The 23825-nt window shown below is 37.0% G+C and overlaps 1 protein-coding gene across 15 annotated transcripts in view; it reads right to left on the reverse strand.

The window, feature by feature from the left end:
- LOC131436211 (disco-interacting protein 2) overlaps positions 1 to 23825 on the reverse strand; it is a 267172-nt gene that overhangs the window by 15127 nt on the left and 228220 nt on the right. For 4 of the 15 annotated variants that reach the window (XM_058604822.1, XM_058604821.1, XM_058604808.1 and 1 more), the window contains exons 3-7: positions 22564 to 22641; positions 16273 to 16539; positions 3234 to 3713; positions 1331 to 1459; positions 241 to 1144 (exon numbers count right to left, since the gene is read on the reverse strand). In XM_058604822.1, coding sequence (XP_058460805.1) covers positions 241 to 1144; positions 1331 to 1459; positions 3234 to 3713; positions 16273 to 16539; positions 22564 to 22641 — 1858 coding nt within the window. The remainder of the gene's footprint in view (positions 1 to 240; positions 1145 to 1330; positions 1460 to 3233; positions 3714 to 16272; positions 16540 to 22563; positions 22642 to 23825) is intronic. The other 11 variants (XM_058604823.1, XM_058604815.1, XM_058604817.1 and 8 more) reach the window with 8 other exon arrangements.

The following is a 23825-nucleotide window of genomic DNA, read 5'->3' on the forward strand; positions in this document are numbered from 1 at the left end:
TTGTAATGAAGGAACAAAAAGCCTATTTAGCTTATTGACATACATAATGCTACTTCAGTTGTAGATGCTCTGTAAACTTTTTAATGTAGATCTTTTGGCACAATAATATCGTTTTAAAAAGGGGGTTCGAGTTTGGCTTACGAGGCATCTTCGTTGGAACAATTTAACCAAGAGATTTTAACCTAAATATAGCTATGTTCAGATTGAAATATTACTAAATAAACACTTTAGAATACTAACCTTAGCGGATCGCTGTTCGGATAGACGAGCGCCACTCGATCACCCGGTTTGAGAGATATTTGTTCGGGTCCTTTACTGAAAACCTTTGTCGATAGTGCATACGCAATTTTCTGTGCCCTCGATAATAGCTTTCCGTAGGTAAGGGTGGTTGTCATTTTCCCATTTGGATCCAGTACCGTTGCCATTGGAGCCTTAAACGAACTGGTACCGTACCGCTGTAGAGCAGCCTCCAGTGTCCGGGGTAGACCCGATGGTACGATCAACTGCTCACCTTGTACCGATGTCATGACACTACCCTCGGGTTTCGGTGCATTTGGATCCTTAGGATTAGCTGCTATCTCAAGTTCGATATCATTGTCCTCGTAAAATTCTGGTAGAGGCCGACGTTTTGGTCGTTTCAGAGTGTTCAAGAGTTGTTGAATTTTGGCTGAAACTTTCCATCGCCCTGCTGTACTTGTGTCACCGGGTTCTTGATTGGAGAGATTTACGTATCGTGTAACACGGTCTGCACCTCTTCGTGTGTTGGCACTGAATTGAGTAATATCCGGAGCAGCATATGGCCTCGGCTGATACTCCGTAATATCTGTTATGTCGTAGCTATTTTTCTGATTGTAGTATGTGCGGTGAACCGCCGGGGGCGATCCTGCACTGGAAGTGTCGGATAAAGTGGCATGTTGTGCGTTTGGTGTCGGGATGCTCTGGGGTAATCGTCGTTCTATGGGAGCCTGCTGATTTTGATGTTTTGATTGGCTTACGTGGTGGTGATCACGAGTCGATGGTAGTTTCATGGGTTCTCGCCCAAGAATGTGATCGCGCGGGAGGTTGTAGTTGTCACGATCTGGTGTAGATATTCGACCGCCGATGATTCCTTCTTCCGGGATTGATTCATCATCGGTGCTGGAATCTGAGGAGGATAGTATGTGTTAGAAACGTAGTGGAAACAGTAATGTATTCTTACAAATAGGACATGATCATGATCGCCACAAACGAAACAATTGAAAGAAGCTGTTGTTGTTATTTTTATATATAATAACGGGGGAGGTCAATCTAACGGTATCTTGAATTAGGTGTGAGCGTGTGTAAAATTTACCTGTGTCGTCATGATCGCGTTCCGGACTACGATTAAGCACAGAACTTCGTTTAGATGGCATTGGTAAGCTAGGTTTGGGGCGATTTTTTAATGCAGCTAAGGCTTGCTGTACAGCCTCCTGTCGTACTTCTGTGATTGATAGGTTAGGCGAATCGTGTTGAGATCGGTTTCAATATTGATTGTAGGCATAGCGTAGTGTGCGGTGTGAAAGGTGCCGATCGATGGGTGAACAGTTTGATGATTGATCATGATCGATGATTGACGTGACACACGCACACACGGGCACAATATGGAACAACAGTGTGTGAAGGAGAAAGCAAAAGAAGAGAAACAAGAAAACAAAATAAATCAGAAATGTGATTTAGCTTATGATTTATGACATTCACGCTACATGAGGTTAACGAAAGAGATATTAGATTATTCCTAAATTATGATTATTTAAGCAAAATACCGATCAATTGTTGGTGTTCATTACTGCCACTCATGCTAACCTTTTACAATGTAAACAATCCATCTTTTTACATTGTAATTGCAATCAATCTCTTCAACAAATATTCAAATCGAAAATATAAAACTTTTGCCTAGAATGCTCATTCCATAAAACATATAAATAAAAAATAAAATTGTTTTTTTTATAGCAGTGAGTTTGAGTTGAAAACGATAAAATCATACTATTTGCGATGTGTGCAAAAGAAAAGTTTGAATGTTGATAGTTAAACGGAGTTTTCAAAGTTTAAATAATTTTTACCCATTTCACCAATTAAAGAATATATATTGGCAAATGTTTGATTTAGAAATCACAAAATAAGTTTTGAGTCACGACTGAATCGTTTGTGGATCACGGTACAGAGAAAGCTTATGATCCTAATCTTGACCCGATGTATGCTACTGGCTGAAAGTTTCGTCTAAACGGTAATTTTTCATTATTATTCATTCGATCGTCTCGTTGGAGTCAGAACGCCATACTAAAGCAGTAGCCGTGTGGGATGTTTGATTGACAATCCGGTTTCCAATCAATGACGTTCTCCGTTAAGGCGATCAGCAACTAACACAGATGTTGTCTTCCACGAGGGTGGCTGATTAGCTGCCATAAAATGATCAATTATTTTTCGATTCACCGATCAAAAGAAATTATATCAAAGAGTTACTGATGTATACAGAGATAAAACCGGTTAGGCATGTATGATCAGCAGCAGGTTCAAGTATGGAATCCATTTCATCTAAGAATTCGTATTTTTTTGTTGTTGTTTTAAATTTGAACATTACGATTAACTACATAAACAAGTCATCCTTAGCTAGTTACTCTGGAGGTGATTTGTTTTCGAGATGCTGCATATTTCTGCATAGTGTCTAACTTATTCAAGCATGATTTCTTGTTTGTTTGATTTAGCATTTTCATAATTTACGTATTCTCACAGTTACTAGAATCCAGCATAAAACACAAGAAATAACACGAGCACACAAACGTCACAGAGAAAATCAAATTAATTGTGTAACTGGCGTAGTGGCAGAAAAAAATGAGCAAATTTAGGCACCCCTTATATAGATTATGAGGACGCTATAAAGTATTTTTCGCGACAAAGTTTAACATTTTGAAATATGTAATGTGTACATGCAATATGAGTAAGTATACCAAATCAAACGTTCTGTTTTGCATATATTGCGCACATTTCTGGAAAATCTTCTGAGTTGACATGCTTGTTCTTTAGTAAAACTATTTAAATATATAATGTTACAGCAGAAAGATATAAGAATAAGTCACAATTAGAATAGGAATAGTAGAAGAAAAGGAGTTCAGGTTGCAGAGAAACCAATTGAAGGCCGAAAGTTTGATAGAAATTTGTTCCAGCTAAGAGTATAGAAAGATTGAAATAAATATCGGAATAAAAATATTCATTTTTACCACTGGTGTAACGACTCTCGTGTCGTCCAATTCTTCTATTATTTCTACTATTATTAGCTGTAGCCTGATTATTACTTGCTCGGTCGAAACTAGTCTCAAGCGGAGGTGGTAGCTGCTCGGCACAGCCGTCTGATCCGGCAATCCTCTGCTGTGGTGCCGGCGGCCGCACATATGGTTGATGTTGTTTCGTTCGCATTATCACATGCGTTTCCGCCGAGTGGTCTCGGTCGTTGTCTGAGACTGCCGCTGAGGCGGCACCACTTTTGGACGGTGATTTTGTTAGAGCGGCCGCGGCAGCCACTATTGCTGGCGAATGTAGCGCTAGATTATTGAAGTTAGTATTTAGCGATGGCACTTCATTTCTCGGTAGTTCGGAGGATGACGATCCGGATGAGGTAGTAGACGAGAGTACGTGATGGTGAACCGGCCGAATCGACTGACAAGTGGATTCATCCGGGTGCACATCTGGCCGTCCCGCAGCTGGACGGGTCATGAGTGGTTTGTGTACCGTTTTCCAGCGAGTTTTAGTATGTTGTTTTTTTATTTGTTTATTTTATGTGCACGTGGTTGTAAAAGTATAAATCCATAGTGCAGTGCAGTGCATTAAATAGTTGATGAAACGGTGTACAAAACAAAACACAACAGATCGCACAGCGCATGCAAAAAAGAAAGAGAAAGAAAAAGATAAGAAAACATGAAACGAAAATCAAACGTTTGCTGTATCAAATGTGGAAATAATGGAAACTTTGGTAAAAAAAAATCAATAAATAATTCATATAGTACCCAACCGATGTGAAATGAATATTAAACGCTATTATTATTGAATCATACAGTACCGTTGACATAACGATTCATAGTCAACCAAATGTCCAAATCAATCTAGTAATAATCGTGACCCTTCACTACAGATATTGTAATAAATTAATTCATCAATTGAAATAATTATTACCGTTGCCTAGTGGTTGGTTGGAGTATGACTAATGTTTTGGCGAATTGCAGCGTGATCTTATGGTAATTTATGCTACATGATAAGAACGAATTGCTTAGGATTGACAGCATTCCAATCCAGATTGAATCAAAGCGTAGGGTTTCAACTCTATAAAACTATGAAAAATTTGAGCTCGAATGGTGAAAATATATTTTTGTGCCAGAAGTTTATATGGGAATTGATAAAGGGAAACAATTCCCTTACGACTTACTTAATAAACTCTAAAAAAAACTAAACTCTAGAAATAAACCTTCAAAGATCGCAAAACGATCCGACATTTATAGAAAAAGCTATTAAATAAAAACCGGCTAATGCTTCGTATAGTTACACATTGTTCAGTATACAGTAATTCTAGAAATGAGTAGCAAGTCGTCAAACTTCGCATACTCCGATCTGGACTAAAATTGTACTAGTTTTCAGGAAATCTTGCATTCGCATTTTGCACGAATGTGGATACCAATTCGACCCATGAATGACTTCTAAAATGGGCGTATGTATTTGTGCATGCATTTTCTTTTTTAAGGATTAGAAAATTTTCCAAAAAAAAAAATAATAATGAACATCCTATCTACATTTTTTCTTGCAATGTTATTTAAAAGTTTGTTACTAAAACCAATATTTGACGTAAATTTGATTAAAGTCTATTGAAACATGGAAAAGTCTATTGAAACATGAAATAGCTACAGCATTTGCAAAACTTTAAGTTATAGGTGAAAAATTATACATGAAATTTGAGGAACTACGGTTTTCATTAAATTGTACCGTTTAAATTAGTCTACACATACAAGATCAGTTATTTTAAAAGAAATATACAATAAGCAATAACCGGTTAAAACAGTTCGCTTTCGTAATTCGATCTAGGCAGATGTCGCCGCTACAGTCTAGACGATATAAACTGTGTAGTGCACAACACAGTGCAGTAAACAATAAAACGATCTCGAGATGAACAAACCCAAAGAACAAGAACCAGCAACAGCAGCGTTGTTTCGACCAAGCCCAATTGTTATTGACTTCAGTGAGCGAAATCGAGTCTTGTTGAAAAAAATAAACGCCTTGACAAAAATTAGGTGAAAAAACAGCATCTGAACCAAGCGGACAATGCAATCTACGAAAAAATAGGTGGAAAATAACAAAACCCACAGCGTTGAGTATAACATGTCAAGAATTGCATGCCCGTGTACGTTGGGGACAATTCATTGATGTGCGTGTGTATGACCTTCCCCCGAGGCTTAGCAAGATCTTTATTCAAACTCAAATGGCGCAATGAATGGGACGTGTGGGGGATTTTTTACTTGGCTTACATATGCGTTTGAAAAGATCAATTCCTTTTTATTTGATTTTCAATTACGAAAAATTTCAGTTTTAATCACTGACTGTTTACGAGAATCAATTGGATATATGCCGACCCTTTTTGAAAAGCTTTGCGAGACATCGGATAAATAAACACCTACGCCCGAGGATACCGAAACATTTTTACACCGGCTCCAAATAACCAGAGTGCGAATTTGACAAGAAATGACGATTTTTTCCCTCTTTGTTTTGTGTTTTGTTTTTCCACCTCATCCACTGCACAATTCCTTTCCATGTTCCTTTTATCCTTCCCATCCCATCAGGGAAATGATGAGAAGCCATGGCATGGCTCAAATCTCCAAAGAATCAAAGGAACGTGCCACTTGAGTCAATTTGGTTTGGCTCCTGATTCCTGAACCCTAGTGCGAATGCGATGAGAATTAACAACAATAAAATACTACGACAAAATACTTTCAACTAGGAACGATGCTTATAACAAGAGCAGCAACAACGACGACGAAACAATGTAAAAGACACGATTAGCGAATCCCAAGCCTCGCGAGATGGTGAAATAACGGTCTTTCCCTCAAGGCAAGGAGCATGGAAATGGTATAATTATTTCGTTTATACATGAATTGCAAATGAAATATATTTAACTTTCATCTTCTCGATGGAAGACCTTAATGGTGAAAACCTGGACACTTATAACCAAGTAACACAAACTGCACATTTTAACAAAATTTTTGAATACTTTGAATATTTTGTCTGTATATCTCGAGGACGGGAACTTTTAGGAGAAAAATTGCCATAAGCAAATTTATTGTTCTTTATCTGTAGAATCATATTCCAGTGATTATATGACAATTTTTCCTTAAAATCTTAAAGCTTTTCAAAGGACTACATTGTTTTAGTTGTAACTTATTCACTTTTGAAAAAAAGACACTAATCAAATGAACGTCAAATATTGGCTTTTATTACAAGTTCAAAAGAAAAAATATTAACTGATTTTCATGTCCTGATCTTATATATGGGAACTTCTGATTGATATTTAGGGTTGTTACGAAATATTTCAAAATCAAAACGCGCGAAATTCGCACGTAGTCGAAAACCTAAAACGCGCGAATAATTTAACAATCTACATGAGTTGGTCATATGAATACAATAAATAAGTCCACCTCACTATGAGAAGCCCCATGAAAACGATTTCATTTTTTATTCTCCATCTTCTTCGATGTTCTTAGTTAATTTATACTCTTTGATGTACGGAAAATGTTACAGTGAAAATAAAACTGCTTACAATTGTGATTTTGAAAGAAGTTAAGCAGATTTCAGCGAAGATATTTTTTTCGCTTCAACATTTTCTTGCTCGGCAAGCTTTTCCTTCTCGGTAAGAAGAATTTCAAGGTAGACCACATCAGGAAGATCTGATTTACTCTTTTTAGTTTCATTTTCAATTATTCATCGCCTCACGTTTAGTTTTTGTTTTCAGAGACAGTGTTTTTTTCCTATTGTCGGATTTTACTGTGAATGTATTTCTTTGCCTCCTTATCTTTTATTCTTTTATTTGAAGCAGGGAAAAACTCACTGAAGTTGGTTTCTGTTAAACTTCCTTTACAGCAGGCATGAAACCTCCCCATCTTTTGCATCAACAGATTACAATCATCCAAATGATACATTTCCATAAATCTAGTGCTTCTATAGTAACTGAATCTAATGAGACAATCACCCTCATTCTTGTTTACGGCCGTATGCGATACGTTCGAAAGTATATCAAATTCGTATTCCCGTTTACGTTCGAATCAATCACTATTTTAAACATCGCACATGCATAAAAACAACGCCCATCCAACTTTGAACAATCAGTTCTGGTACAGATTTTAGTTGTAATTAAAAATCTTTGCTATCATTTGTTATTTGACTTGTTTTTTCCGCTGACTTTGTATCATCATGCTTGTTTACGTCCGTATCGACTATACGACGAACACATGCTTTCGAACGAATGCGAACAAGCCATTCTTGTTTTCACTCGAATGTGTACGAACGCGACTCCTGTACAAAAGAAAAATCGGCAGCGCAGGTAGTTGTTTTTAGGAAGATTCCAAGCATCAAGCAAGTGACGAATGCTACATAATAAATAAATATCGTACTCAGGACCAATTTTATTCAACTCGGTAAATGAAATTTTCAAATTAAACTTCGTGCAAAGTGAAAAAAAGCAGTCCGATCAGTATTATCTGCGAAAAATATGTTGCATTTTTCTTGCAATTTTGTCATGTTTTCGATAGTCTTCATATTTATTACATTGGTAAAATCATGCATTTAATATAAAATAAAGCATATTTGCGCATGGCGTATTTTCCAGTACCTAATGGATGTAAAATTTGATGCATAAAAACTTGGAGCCGCGCATATTTTCGAAGGCGGGCCAGAAAAAAAAACAGCATTTTACTATACTGCTATGCTTTCTAAATGTTTTCTGCAATACACAAATTTATGATTTGATTGCAAATCACCTTTAGACTCGAAAATAAATTTGTTAGAAATCGGTTAAACTTTTTTCAATGTGTTCGAACGATTGATTCGCAACATAAAACTGACGAATCGAAACCACGTCATTTCGTCTATTCGTCCGTAAACGAGAATGGGACTTTCCGTTCGTACGAATGATGTTCGAATACACGTATCGTTTGATGTTAAACTGCCATACATTTCAGCGTTTCGCATATGGTTTATCACAAGAATTGGACTGATTTCATCAAGGCTTAGCATATATTTGAAGAAGTTTACTGATATTTGATTTTTTTTGTGGCAAACGAGTCGCGTTCAAATTCATTCGAGTGAAAACAAGAATGGCTTATTCGTATTCGTTCGAAAGTACCCGTTTGTCGTACTGCCGATACGGACGTAAACAAGAATGAGGGTGAATAGCATGAGGAACGATTCCTTGATAACATAACGTGATCATTCAGTAAAAACCATTCAAGCGAAGAGGTTGTGTTTCGATTGTACTGGCTCGTGAGTTAACGACTGCTACCGAGACAATTCTAAGCTTCAGGTAGTTAAACTGCCCATAGCAAACGCAATATTCGGGGCGTTTCCCGACTGGAAAGCTAGCAACGAAGGCCATCCCGTTCATACGCACAGAGGTGTAGAGACACAGAGGTGCGAGAGCATAGAAGTGACGAGTCACAGAGGTGCCATCGCATAAAGGTGCGAAGACGAAGGGGTGCAAAGGCACAGAGGTGCTAAAGCAACCCAGTGCTGATCTACCAGGTACCAGAATTTGTACGCTGCGTAGGATCAAAAGAGACGGCATATATCGCGAGGTGCTACACTGCAAGCATCGCATTTGATCGCCACCAAGAGCAAAAGCACTGTACCTGGGGTCAGGTACAGGCAGCACAGCAAGTGCAGTGGTGTTCACAACGACGGCAGAGCAACTGAGATAGCAGTAAACGACAGAAGACTGCCAATTGGAAACAGCAAAAGACTGCCAATTGGAAATCGTTGGAAGAGCTTCACGTCGTTCTTCACGATAAAGGAACAGAGACATCAGCTACAAGGTAGATTTAATTTAATTTATTTTTTATTTCTTATATCTGAAATTTTACTAAACATAAGTTTTTATTTTGGTATTATTAATTTACAAAAAAAAATTTAATGTAATGGATGATCTCATGGAAGATCATCCGAATCCGATTCCGGATACTAGTAAAAGTTTAAATACTCCGAGGGCTAAACATTATCCACAGGGTACCACTGGGCCATGGATAGTCTATCTTCGAAAAAAAGAAGATTTTAAACTTGATGCAAATTACAAAGGATTTGACATCACATTTCTCTGAAGTTAAAGAAATCTGTAAGGTTAATAGAGATAAAATTCGAGTTGTAGTTAACGACTTGAAACAGGCAAACGATATTGTAACCTGTAAATTATTTGCTATTGAATATCGAGTTTACATTCCATCGAAGGAGGTAGAAATTGACGGTGTTGTGACTGAAGCAAGTCTGACAGCAGATGATTTACTTAAAAATGGAGTTGGCCGTTTTAAAAACTCCATGCTTGAGGGAGTTAAGATACTCGAGTGCAAACAATTGTACTCAGCATCTATTGTCGATGGAAAAAAGTCTTATCGTCCCTCAGATTCGTTTCGCGTAACATTTGCCGGATCTGCATTGCCTAGCCATGTCTATATCGATAAAATTCGTCTTCCTGTTCGGCTTTTCGTACCGCATGTTATGAATTGCACGAACTGTAAAAAATTCGGACATACAGCTACTTACTGTAGTAATAAGTCCAAATGTATCAAATGTCAAGGGCCTCATAAGGATAATCTTTGCGATAAAGATGTTGAAAAATGTGTTTATTGTGGGGAAAGCCCTCATGATGATCTTTCAGTGTGCGCTGCATTTAAGCTGCGTAAAGACAAAATGAAGCTTTCTTTAAAAGCACGGTCTAAGCGCACATATGCAGAAATGCTCAAAACGGTCATACATGTCTCCCCTTTGGAAACCGAAAACGGTTTTTCAAATCTTGCGGAGCCAGAGGAATCTGACTCTGACGGAAATAGTGAAGATACCTCGTTTGTCACTCCTCAAGGGTCTGTTAAGAGGAGATTAACAAACCACAAAATACCAAAAAAGACACCTAAAATTATACCTTCAAAAAAAGATCCCCGTGTTAAAGCTAAAAAGCCAAATTTAAAACCAAAAACTGTGCCTCCTGGTTTGTCAAATTCACAAACCAATCCAGGAACTAGCTCAAGAAAAGACAATAATCCAGTGGGCTCCATTTCACATTCACCAACAGGATTACTGAAATTTTCGGAAATTGTAGAATGGATTTTCGCTGCATTCAATATTTCTGAACCTCTAAAGACCATCATAACAGCATTCCTTCCAATAGCTAGAACTTTTTTGAAACAGTTATCAGCTCAATGGCCAGCTCTTACAGGTTTTGTATCATTTGATGGATAATTTATCATCCGCCGCAAATGATTCAATCACTGTCCTGCAGTGGAATTGTCGAAGCATCATGCCAAAACTTGATTCATTTAAAGTTTTGTTGCATAGTCAAAAATGTGATGTATTTGCTTTGTGCGAAACATGGCTTACATCAAACATAGCCTTAAATTTTAATGACTTTAACATTATACGTCTCGACAGAGACTCCCCGTATGGTGGAGTGCTTTTAGGAATTAAGAAATGTTATTCCTTTTATAGATTAAACATTCCTTCGACTTCTAGTATAGAAGTTGTTGCTTGTCAAATAAACATTAAAGGAATGGACATTTGCATTGCTTCGGTATATATTCCTCCAAGAGCTCAAGTTGGACAACGACAGCTTAATGAAATTGTCGAAGCCCTTCCTGCTCCACGTTTGATTTTAGGAGATTTCAATTCGCACGGAATGATGTGGGGTTCCGTTTACAATGATAGCAGATCATCTCTAATATATAATATTTGCGACAATTTTAGCATGACGGTACTAAATATGGGTAGCAGGACACGGATCCCAAGACCTCCTGCACGTCCAAGTGCATTAGATTTATCTCTTTGTTCGACTTCAATTCGACTAGATTGCACCTGGAAAGTATTTCCTGATTTACATGGTAGCGATCATTTACCAATCATCATCTCAATTAGCAGTAACAAAGGCATTGCTAATTCAGTTAATATTCCATATGATTTGACAAAAAATATTGACTGGATTAAATACCAAAGTAATATTTCAAGTGTCTTAACTTCAATGGAAGAGCTTCCCCCACTTGAAGAATATGACTTCCTCGTTTGTTCGATTCTGGAGGCCGCAGAACAAGCCCAAACCAAACGATTTCTTGGTCCATCGTCTAACAGAAGACCTCCAAATCCTTGGTGGGACAAAGAGTGCTCAGATGCTAAACACGCGAAACAAAATGCTTTCAAGACGTTTTTAAAACGAGGAGGAGGAACTCCTCAGAATTTTGAAAAATTCTTGGTTTTAGAAACCAAGTACAAGAACATACTTCGGGTTAAGAAATGCAGCTATTGGAGACATTTTGTGGAAGGTTTGTCAAGAGAAACCTCAATGAGCACTCTTTGGAATACGGCCAGACGAATGAGGAATCGTAACGTAGGAAATGAGAGTGAGGAGTACTCGAATCGATGGATATTTGATTTTGCGAGGAAAGTTTGTCCAGATTCCGTTCCTACGCATAGCATTGTTAGGGAGTCTTCTTCAAATGATGATTCCATTGATAGCCCCTTTTCAATGATGGAATTTTCCATAGCACTCATGTCTTGTAATAATAACGCTCCTGGATTGGACAGAATTAAATTCAACTTGGTGAAGAATCTGCCCGACCTCGCAAAAAGACGTTTGTTGGAATTGTTCAACAAGTTTCTTGAGCAAAATATTGTTCCACCTGACTGGAGACAAGTGAAAGTTATCGCCATTCAAAAGCCGGGGAAACCAGCTTCCAATCACAACTCATATAGACCCATTGCGATGTTGTCCTGCATCAGAAAATTGTTCGAAAAAATTATTCTACGACGTCTCGACACTTGGGTCGAGACGAACGGTTTGTTGTCAGATACTCAGTTTGGCTTCCGTAGAAATAAAGGGACGAATGATTGCCTTGCATTACTTTCGTCTGACATCCAAATTGCCTTCGCTCAAAAGCAACAAATGGCATCTGTATTTTTAGACATTAAAGGAGCATTTGATTCAGTTTCCATTGATGTTCTTTCAGACAAGCTCCACCAACATGGACTCCCAGCGGTTATAAATAATTATTTGCACAACCTTTTGTCAGAGAAACGCATGCATTTTTCACATGGCGATTTGGCAACAATCAGAATTAGCTACATGGGTCTCCCGCAAGGCTCATGCCTCAGTCCGCTCCTCTATAATTTTTACGTGAATGACATTGACAGCTGTCTAGTAACCCCATGTACACTAAGACAATTGGCAGATGATGGCGTGGTTTCAGTTACTGGATCCAAAGCTATTGATCTGCAAAAACCATTGCAAGATACCTTAGATAAATTGTCCGTTTGGGCTGTTCATCTTGGTATCGAATTCTCTGCGGAGAAAACAGAGCTGGTCGTCTTTTCAAAAAAGCATGATCCCGCGCAACTTCAGCTTCATATGATGGGAAGAATAATCGAACAGGTTTTGACTTTCAAATACCTCGGGGTGTGGTTTGATTCCAAATGCACGTGGGGAGGACACATTAGGTATCTGATAACGAAATGCCAACAAAGAGTAAATTTTCTTCGAACAATAACAGGGTCTTGGTGGGGTGCTCATCCGCAAGATCTAATAAAATTGTATCAGACAACGATACTTTCAGTGATGGAATATGGATGCGTTTGTTTTCGTTCCGCTGCAAATTCTCATATTATCAAACTTGAGCGAATTCAGTACCGTTGTTTGCGAATTGCTTTAGGCTGCATGCATTCGACACATACAATGAGTCTTGAAGTTCTGGCGGGAGTTCTTCCATTAAAAGATCGATTTTGGGAGCTTTCATCACGCCTGCTAATAAGATGTGATGTGCTGAATCCCATGGTAATTAATAATTTCGAACGACTAGTCGAGCTTCGATCTCAAACAAAATTCATGACAGTATATTTTAACCATATGTCACAGGAAATCAACCCTTCAAGATATATTCCTATCCGTGTCAGCCTCCTAAATGTACCTGACTCAACTTTATTTTTCGACACATCCATGCAGCGCGAAGTGCGTGGAATCCCGGACCACCTACGCTCTATGGAAATCCCAAAAATATTTTCAAGTAAGTTCAGGCATATTAACTCTGAGAAAATGTTTTACACGGACGGATCGCGAATGGAAGAAGCGACAGGGTTTGGTATGTTCAACAATAATGTTTCGGCCTCATTCAAGCTTCAAGAACCTGCATCTGTTTATATAGCAGAGTTAGCAGCAGTTCATTATAGCTTGAATGTAATCGTCACATTATCTCCAAACCATTATTTCCTCTTCACAGATAGTCTGAGTGCAATTGAAGCCATTCGCTCAAACGCTGCTGGCAAAAATGAACCGTTTTTCTTGGGTAAAATAAAACAGTGTCTGAACGACATATTGAATAATAATTATCTAATCACAATAGTTTGGGTTCCGGCTCATTGCTCCATTCCAGGCAATGAAAGAGCCGATATTTTAGCCAAACGTGGTGCTATTGAGGGTGAAATTTATGAGAGACCGATTGCTTTCAACGAATTCTATAGCGCGTCTCGCCAAAGAACACTTGCCAGCTGGCAAGCTTCTTGGGATAAAGATGATCTGGGTCGGTGGATGCACTCAATTATTCCTAAAATATCGACAAAGGCATGGTTCAGGGGACTGGATGTGAGTAGAGATTTCATTCGTGTGATGTCCAGACTCATGTCCAATCACTACACGTTAGATGCACATCTCCTTCGAATTGGACTTTCCGAGACTAATCATTGTGCTTGCGGCGAAGGTTACCGCGATATTGACCATGTTGTTTGGACATGCGTGGAGTTTCGTGATGTCAGATCTCAACTTATAAATTCCTTGCGTACCCAAGGTAGACTATCCAATGTCCCAGTTCGCGACATTCTTGCTTGTCGTGACCTTCCATACATGAAACTTCTTTATCATTTCATTAAATCCATTGGAGTTCCAATTTAAATTTTATTTTATGTTAAACTGTTTTCTCTTCCATGAGTTCAACCAATAGCCAACTATAGGATATTGAATATAAGTGGTGAACTGATACAAACAATCCTGAAATAGTTATAAGATCATGTACAAAATAAATGTATTTTATTTAATGTAATTTAAAATAGCAACTCGCTTGATAAAAACAGTGTTTAGATTAACTAATGAGTACCAACATACTAATATGATATTCGAAATGTATTAGGTTTAAACTACTATGTATTGTGGATGCCACGGCGAAGAAAAACTTATGTATATTGCCTATGAAATAAACGTATATATGAAAAAAAAAAAACATAACGTGATAAATGAAAGTCGGAAGAATTTTAACATTTGTTCAATATTGGCTCGTTATATCCATAATTAGTTCTAACTCAGGGAATCCGAAGAAAAAAAAACAGAATCTACGACGTTGAATGTCTAATTGTAACAATTGCAATAACTCGGAACAGTCGATTCGTGACTGGAGTAGGACTGCCACAAAACTAGCCTTACAACCATCGCGATGGACATATAATAAATCGAGACCAATCGGTTTGCAGCGGTCATGGTAACTCGATAAGTTTAAAGGATATATCCATGGAAGACGTCGGAGAGCGAATCGGACAAATTTGCGTTGAATCGCTTCAATGCGTTGGATATCGTTTTGGTGACCAGATAACAGCAGCATATTCGAAAGTTTAGCGAACTAAAGCGCAATACAGAGCTTACAAACATTGTACAACAGAGAATTTTTTAGTAACACGGAAAATGAATCCTAATAGCTTTGAGGTTTTGGAGATAGTAAACTATATGTGCTCCTTAAAATTTTACTTGGAAGAACATCCAGGTCCTTAACAGACGATGCGCATTCGAGAAAAGTTTGTGAAATATTACAGTCGAACTTGAATACAGACTATATGCGACTAAAATAGATGACGTAGCACCAATTAGTTGAATTACCCAACTGTTCTTGTAGGAAACTTGCAGATTTGATAATATGAAATATTTTAAAGTCATCGGCGAACGATAGTTTCATACACTTGATCGAAAAATTTAGATCCCTGAGATACAATAAAAATAAAAACGGTTCAAGGTGACTTCCTCGAGGAAATCCAGAGGTAAAAGCAAATGGTGAGGTTGTACAGTGTCCTATTTTCACTATCATTTCATGACCAGTTAGATATGATCGAAGCCAATTCAAAAATGATGATTGATTTTGTCGAACGCAGCAGCGATATCGGTGTATTTAGAATCTGCTTGTAAAGAAAGTATGATGAAGGAAGTGTAGGTTACTAAATTTATGTAAGTTGAACGCTTTGGCATGAATCCATGCTGAGTCTCAGATATGTAGTCAAAGCAACTATGCGTTATACAATCCAGCACTATAATTGTTAGAAATTAAGGTATAGCGCACAAAGCAGCAATTCCTCGGTAGTTGGATACTATACCCTTGTTTACAAAGGATTGCTTCCATATTTCAGGAAAAATTCCAAAACGCAACTGTTAGAAAAATTTCTTATCACCACGGATGGAATCCCGTCGGGTCCAACACTAGATGAACGGCTTAATTTTTCTTCTTCGTTTCTTTTTTGCCCAACTTCACGTCGTAAGCCTGTCGTGCAAATCTTGCTTTAGGAATGATGAACAGATGAACAAACTTTCAAATAAATTATCATATATTGTGACCGAAATACAGTACAGTACAGTGATAATCGACCGAGTTGAGAGTTTTTTTTTTGTCTTGTCACGCTTATCAGGTTTTCAAGACATTATTGAATCAACATAAGAATTCTCCCATAAATTCAAAGAAAATAAACGGTAATCAAATAACTTGGAAACATTCAGGAACCATGCCAAACTTTGATACATACAACACATAAAAGATAAAAATGCATTCAACTAAATCCAAATACCTAGAAGCTAAAAACGTAGCTACTAATCGGTACTTTGATTGATGTATGCTGATACATTATTATTTTTCAGTTCTATCGCCTACATATGAGTTAAATGGACCAGATGCTAAAGGTGATCGTGCAACAAAAAATCCGTACGATTTTTATTTGTTTTCATTCGAAGCAAACGCTAACCTGAATGGTATCGTTTTTGATTGTGTGTAACTCTTCGCTGGGTGCTTCGTCGAGTACGGTTCTGTGGAATCTGTTGCTGCTGCTGATGATGATGGCCACTGGGGCGGTCATCTCGTTCCCTACTACCGCCCCCTCCACCTCCGCCTCCGCCACCACTGCCAGATGAGGCAAATATATTATGCTTCTGCTGGGATGATGGATGGTGAAGGTGTGATTGAATGTCATTTACGTAGCCCGGATTATTGCCACCGCCACCACCGTTGCCACCTGATCAATATAAATCAGTATCAACAAGCGAGAAGTTAGCTACAAATTACATTACAGCTGTGCTACTACTACAACAACAACTACTACTATTACTACGATTATGAAATTAATGAATGAAGATATTATAATATTAGGATGTGTTTTTTATAGTTGACAGACAACCCGCCATAACCGGCAAACGCATTTGTAATGTGTGATACAACTACTAGAGGAAAGAAGTAGTCATTGGCATATCATTTTCTTCCATTTTTCGATCAACAGATCATAACATAATTCCACCGAAATTGTATTTCTCTATGAAAATTGAAATTGTTTGAAATCATTTTTGCTGTTCTCATACAGAAAGGTTATACAATCACTGTGAAAACCGACCTTTGAACCGAGGCTCGGAGGGCCGAATGTCATATGCCATTCAACTCAGCTCGACGAACTGAGCAAATGTCTGTGTGTATGTGACAAATAATGTCACTCGATTTTCTCAGAGATGGTTGATCCGATTTTCAAAATCTCAGATTCAAATGAAAGCACTTACGGTCCCATAGATCACTATTGAATTTTATCCTGATCCGACTTTCGGTTCCGGAATTTCGGGGGTGACATGCACCAAAAATATGATGAAAATTGTCACTACTTTTCTCAGAGATGGCGTGACCGATTTTCACAAACTTAGATTAAAAAAAAAGGCCTTATGGTCCCATAGATCGCTATTGAATTTTATCCCGATCCGACTTCCGGTTCCGGATTAACAAGGAAAAATGTGCAAATCTATGAAAAAAAGCGCATTCGATTTTCTCGGAAATTTTTCAGCCGATTTTTACAAACTAAGATGTAAATGAAATTATTTAAAAGGTTCCCGCAAAGTTGATCCAGATCCGACTTTCGGTTCCGATATTACAGTGCGATTAGTAAAAATTTTAAATTTCATGAGTATTTTTCACAAGCGATGGCGAAACGAGGTTTACTTTTTTATAAAATTTACTGGTAAATTCATCTATTTGGCAGATCTTGTTGGTGAATATATATATCTACTTTGGGACTACTAGGTCACAGTTTCCCCTTCCAAACGCACCGATAATAGTGAAGAAAAGTTCCAAAAACGGAACTCTCTTCGATTTTGCAGCAACCCTTAAACCGGTTTTCACAAATCATGATTTAAATTCAAGCTCTCAGTGTCTTAAAAGAAACTGTGCGATTTCACCCAGATCCGACTTCCGGTTTCGAAATTATAGGACATTGAGTATCAAAACTTTCAAACTGTCATACAAAAAATGATACGCATCGGTACGTGCTGGTACGGAAGAAGAAGAAAACGAACTCGCCTAGCACACAGCGTGCTTTGTTCAATTTTGTATAGCATGCAGGGTTGCCACAGTGAAATCTATATTAACTTGACTTAACTGTTTACAAATTGAAAAGGTGATGGTAGTGCATACCGAAGAAAGTTTTTGATCTTATTCAAGTTTGAAAGAAAAAATCTTGACAGAACCTTCTAGTGAGGTTTTTGAAAACATAAGTAATATGAGATAGGCATAATTATAGCCCAAGGTGGATTAAGAAAGGTTTTTTTTTGTTTTAACTACTAACCAGACCAAATAGGGTAATATAACAAACAAATATCCAGACTAGACACTAACGACATTTTCGTGGTGCACATCACGTCCTCCGTTAAACTGGCATCAATGATGTTGAACTGGCAGCGTTGATGAGTTTCCACTATCGCTTGTTTACAATGCAATTGTCAAAATCTTAAGCTGCTAGAACACTCTTTAAATTGTATTCCGATGCGGTAATAACAAATTTCCTTCGAGTGATTAATCTCTAGAAGACCTTTCTAAGTGTCGAGAAGAATGTTGTTACCTTATTCCATTAACCAACAAACAAAATCCACGATGGAACTAATGGAAAGGAACTCCATCATAATCGCCAGCTATGATGAGCTCTAAAATCGATATCTACGTTTTGTTGTCCAGATAAAAGCACTAAAATTAGAAATTTTTACAAATTTTTGTGTATTCACTTTCTTTTGATGCATTTTAGGGAATGTGGTCTATTGTTGAGCATAAACTCGCAAACAAATCGTACAATCGGTCAGAAAATGCCGTCACCGCTTGTGAACTGTTCCAAATAACTACCACTTGTTTTTATAAGCTATTGGCTTTATCACATGCAGTCAACGTAAAATGAAAATCAAATTGTTTAATGTATAGAATATGCTTCATTTGTGTATATTTTGAAAATTCTAAGTCAATCATCACAATCCACCACTAAAAAAGATAAAAATGTCATTCTCATTTTCATGCATACTAAGTTGTTTGTTGTTGTTGACATCAGGTTTTCGTAACTCACGATATACTTCTAACTGAAATTCAATCATAGCAATCAATCTTACGCGCCCCCAAGTGGAGAGTGCGATCATTATAGAAGGTACCGGAAACACTCAACAATGATTAAGAAATTTTTCAAAACTTCTTCGTTACAATCAGGTCTTTGATAATATCATGAATTTTTATGGAAATAGCTCTTTATTAAAAAATTGTTACTGGTATTATGAACTTGTTGCTGATCGGGTTGCGTCCCAGGAATATAATCCAACCTTGTGCTAGCGCAGTTTAAATTGGATGCGTGTGTGTGAGAACTTTAATTTATATTGATACAAGTTAATTCTCGGATTGAGAGGAAACAGAGCATTATCAATTACTATCTCGCACTGCACGAATATCGAAAATGCAGTAGACTGAAGTCCGAGTTCAATAAACCCCATTGCACACGTACAATATACTCTCATAAGGTGCTCTTTACACGAGTCAAAATTTTTACCAATACTATTTTTTTCGCGCTGTTTTTCCTTATACAAAACTGATTTTTCAGGATTTATCAAGACAATATGTTGGCCGCCTTTTATACAATTTTTACTTAAACAATATTGAAGAATATATCAACACATATTGCACGCTAAGACAACTTGCCAAGCGTTGTGTCTATTAAAGTCATTACAAGATACTTTTGACAACATGTCAACATGAGCTCTTCAAATTGGCATCGAGTTCTTTACGTAGAAAACTAAGCCGGTTGAGAAACCAAAGCTCAGATCTTCACATTCAAATATCTAGGGATCTGGTTCGACTCTTAAAGCACCTGCGGATGTTACATTAGGTATCTGAAACGAAAATACCAACAGAGAATCACTTTCTTCGTACAATAACTGGATCATCCGATGCGATATCTAGAGTATTGAATTGAAAACTTCGAAAGGCTTGTCGAGTTCAATTCTTAGACCCATTTTATGTCCTTGTATTTTGATTACATGACACAGAATATTAATCCTTCTTCGTTTGTTTCCAACCGTGCTCATTTCTTGGATACTTCTGATTCTACTGTGTTTTTCGACACATCCATAAAAGAAGATATTAGTGGAATTCCTGATCACGTACGCCCTCAAATTTTTTTATAATGAATTTATAATAGTCAATTGTGAGAAGATGTTTTACACTGACGGATCAAAGATTAATGGGTGGACCCATCTTCAATCAGACCATTACCGGCTAATTAAACTAAGTAAATTTCTTGAAAAATTAAAAAAAATTATGAGACTACGTAGACTTTAGGCAAAACCCCCTCCTCCCTCGTAGATAAACGTTGACTTTTGTCATGAAATAGTTATAAGATCATGTACAAAATAAATGTATTTCTTTTTTTCCTTATAAGTGTATTTTATATAATGTATTTTATAATAGCAAATCGCTTGATAAAAACAGTGTTTAGATTAACTAATGAATACCATCATACTAATATAATATCCGAAATATATTAGGTTTAAAGTACCTTGTATTGGGGATGCCATGGCGAAGAAAAACTTATGTATATTGCCTATGAAATAAACGTATTTATGATAAAAAATCACTGCCAATTCTTTTGAATTTGACATTGAAACTGACATATTTTTACATGCGAATAGATGTAGTTTTCTGTCATCACCCAAGGAATTACGACATGCTTGAATTTACGTAAAGTGTACGATTTTGCTTTCTAAGATGTTGTCTTGATTTTTGCTCATCTCCAAAAAACTAAATATCGTTTTATGACGCCATCTTTGGCTGATCCATTTTGATATGTTACCTCATTAAAAGGTCGAATTTTTACCCTAATTCCTGAAGTCATTCGGGATAAAATTTACTTATTTATAAATTATTTGCAATATTTTTAAGTTGTTATAATTTCCTCGATACACAATCACTAAGTAATACTTGGGCGATGAATCATATCTTTTAAAAACCGCTGGATCCTAAAGATGACATTATTATTGTTTTCAAATTATTTCTTTTTTTGACGACGTACAGAGAAATGGAGTCATCATCAATAATTTGGTTAAGTTTGTACTAAGCAGTTCAATTTGAAGATAGTACAGTAAAGTAAAGATAATAAAGATAGCGAAAACGGTTATGTGCCGTTGGTTCAAAATTTGTGGTCGAGCAGTAAAGCTACCTATTTGTGTCATTTGGGACGTCAGAGAAAACATTGAATTTTAGCGCAATTCAAAAAAGTGTTTCGCAAAGACGAAGTAGGTACGTATTAGATTTTGTCCAAGCAATGTTGGACGGTTGTCGATGAGTCGATACCTCGGAACACTATTGACATAGGACAACGGTGTTAACCGTGGGGTAAAATATGTCGGTTAATAGGGTTTTCTACGGACTCAGTAGCCAGTTAAAATCCCGTAGCTTGTAGACACGTATAAAATTTACCCTATACCAGTTACCCTGAACAGCCATAAGACATGGTCGTTAAAGGAGGTAATTTCGAGTACTCGGCATCAGAGAAGAGGTTATTGACTGCAGAAGACTGCCTCTCACTGACTTTGTGCAATCGAGGAGGATGCGTGTGCAGAAGTATAGAGAGAATAGAGGCCCAATAATGAATATTTATGGAATTTACGATTCGTTGGGTTTTTGAACCCGGGTTGGCGGTGCAATGCATAGGGTGCTGGTCTTACAAGCCAGTTGTCCGTATGTTCGAGCCCCGACCTGGAAAGATTCTTAGTGTCAGTAGGAGCGTAGTACTAGCCATGCAATGAATCTGTTCAAAGCCTGTTGAAACAGAAAGGCCAAATTCCACAAAAGGAATGTAATGCTACGACTTTGCATTTGGGCCATGTTCCAAAGCCGGAATGTGCATTATTAGAGTAAAGTATTTTATTTTTTTTAGTACATTATACTCAATTTTCAATTTTTATATGCATGTAAACTATTTGCATAGAAGTGTACCAATACAGATTCGAGTCGCTGTTTCTAAACTGGAATAAACAAAACTACAAAATATACTATGTGCTAGAGCAGTAAAGTAACCAGGAAGTCCAAGTAGTGATATTATTATAGTATTGGTGTTCATTTTATTTACTATTGTGTAATTTTATGCTTAAATAATAACATTTTTTCACAAAAATATTCGCCCCTCTATAATTTCCATATGTAGCGAAGCTTCGCTGATAGAAATCTATTACAAATCGATCAAACAATTTACATAGCTTTTTTTGAATGGAAAGGAAAGTTGTGCTCTGTTACATTCCAATGCATTGGAAATCGGAGGTCAATTCTCTGTACTCCTTCATAAAATGTATACAACTATTCTGTGCTCGCCAGTGCCGGGATTGTCTCGTTCAATACGTCTCTAACGGTTATCAACAATTATGAAAATATGATTAATCATATAATGGACAGATTATAGATTTCCAAGGCGGAACTAATTTGACCTCTTTTTCAATGTTGGCAATTTATTTTTACTCATAGAGTCTGCCGTTTTTTTTTTCAATGCATGAAAGGATAACAACTCATTCAGTTCAAAGCACCCGTCTTAAATTTTTGCAACTATTCTAAAGAATGAACATGTCAGATTTTTTATTCAAGTATAGATAATTATTTTATTCTAACAACGAGATATATCTACAACTAGTTTGATTCGTAATATTTTATAATTATTAGTATTTCAACAGAAAAATAAATCTTGCCACCATCGGAGATGATATCTTACCTTGTTGTGCATTTTTGGTTGAATATGGCTGCAAAAGTCTAGTTCTCTTTTTTTCGTATCCTTTTTGAGTAATATCGCCTGAAACATGGAAACAAAGTATGCATTAGTGGTGTATATAAAACCGTTATACAAAGATTATTCGGTCGATTAAAAAAACAAGAATCGTCGATTTATGAAGTGTTTAAAATTGTAAATAGTTTCTCCTTTAGCAACAACTTCTATTAACATTGGATAAAATTCTGCGTTTTCACTTTATAGGTATGCAAGTGATGTGATGTAGGAGTTTCTGATGTTCAACAGTTCGTAGTTTGTCAATGGGACACAATAAACTTAACTTATTCCATCTAATAGTCCGCTTAACGACATTCTATTTAGGGAAGCGAAAACTGTTTTAGTTAGTTTATAGTGTCGTCCATGATACTGCAAGACCATTGAGAAATGGTTTCCACCAAAAACGACGATCATATATGTAAAAAAAGATATGTACTTTATGTGAAGAAAACTGAAATATTATCGTAGGGTAAGTAGAGATATCCTATAGAGACATTTTGAGTTTATTAGGCAGTCCCAAAAAATTAAATTTAATAATTGATCCCGAAACCGGAAGTCGGATCCGAAATGAATTTAATAGTAATTAATGGGATCATACGATCTTTGAATTTAAATTTGTAAAAATCAATCATACCGTCTTCGAAAATCAAAATAATATTATAGTATGTAGAATGAGAGTAAGAAGCTGACCATTGACGACAATCACGCAGAAAAATCCCGGTCTCCAGATCCGTTAGTTTCCTACCAAACCAAAAATATAGTTATGTCAAACTGAGATAACGCAGATTCGAACAAAATATGCTTTTTAATTGGTAGCTAAAAAACAGAATTTTAGCTATGGCGGTAACTGGTACCTTTTTCGATTCTCCGCTAGAATGTTCACATTTTCATCAATAAACATAGGTTGAAAGTCAAACAAAAAATATCACTCAAAGACATGCAAGAATACTTTCGTTGAGCGAAACCATGGGGGTCGGTTTCGGACCACAATGTATATTTTAGTAAAATGACTTGCCGTTTACTCAGAACGGTGCAAGCTACAAAAATGCATAACCGGTGACAACAAGACGCACTGTTTACGCGAATTTCCGCTACATAAAAAATTTCGTGGCAGTCAGAACAGAAAATTGTTGGAGTTTACTTTAATTGTGAACATCATCCCATCTCCGGAACTTGACCCAACGAATTGTAGCAGAATATTCGATTTTGTG

This window comes from Malaya genurostris, chromosome 3 (genome assembly GCF_030247185.1).
Source record: "Malaya genurostris strain Urasoe2022 chromosome 3, Malgen_1.1, whole genome shotgun sequence".
Taxonomy (NCBI): Eukaryota; Metazoa; Arthropoda; class Insecta; order Diptera; family Culicidae; genus Malaya; species Malaya genurostris.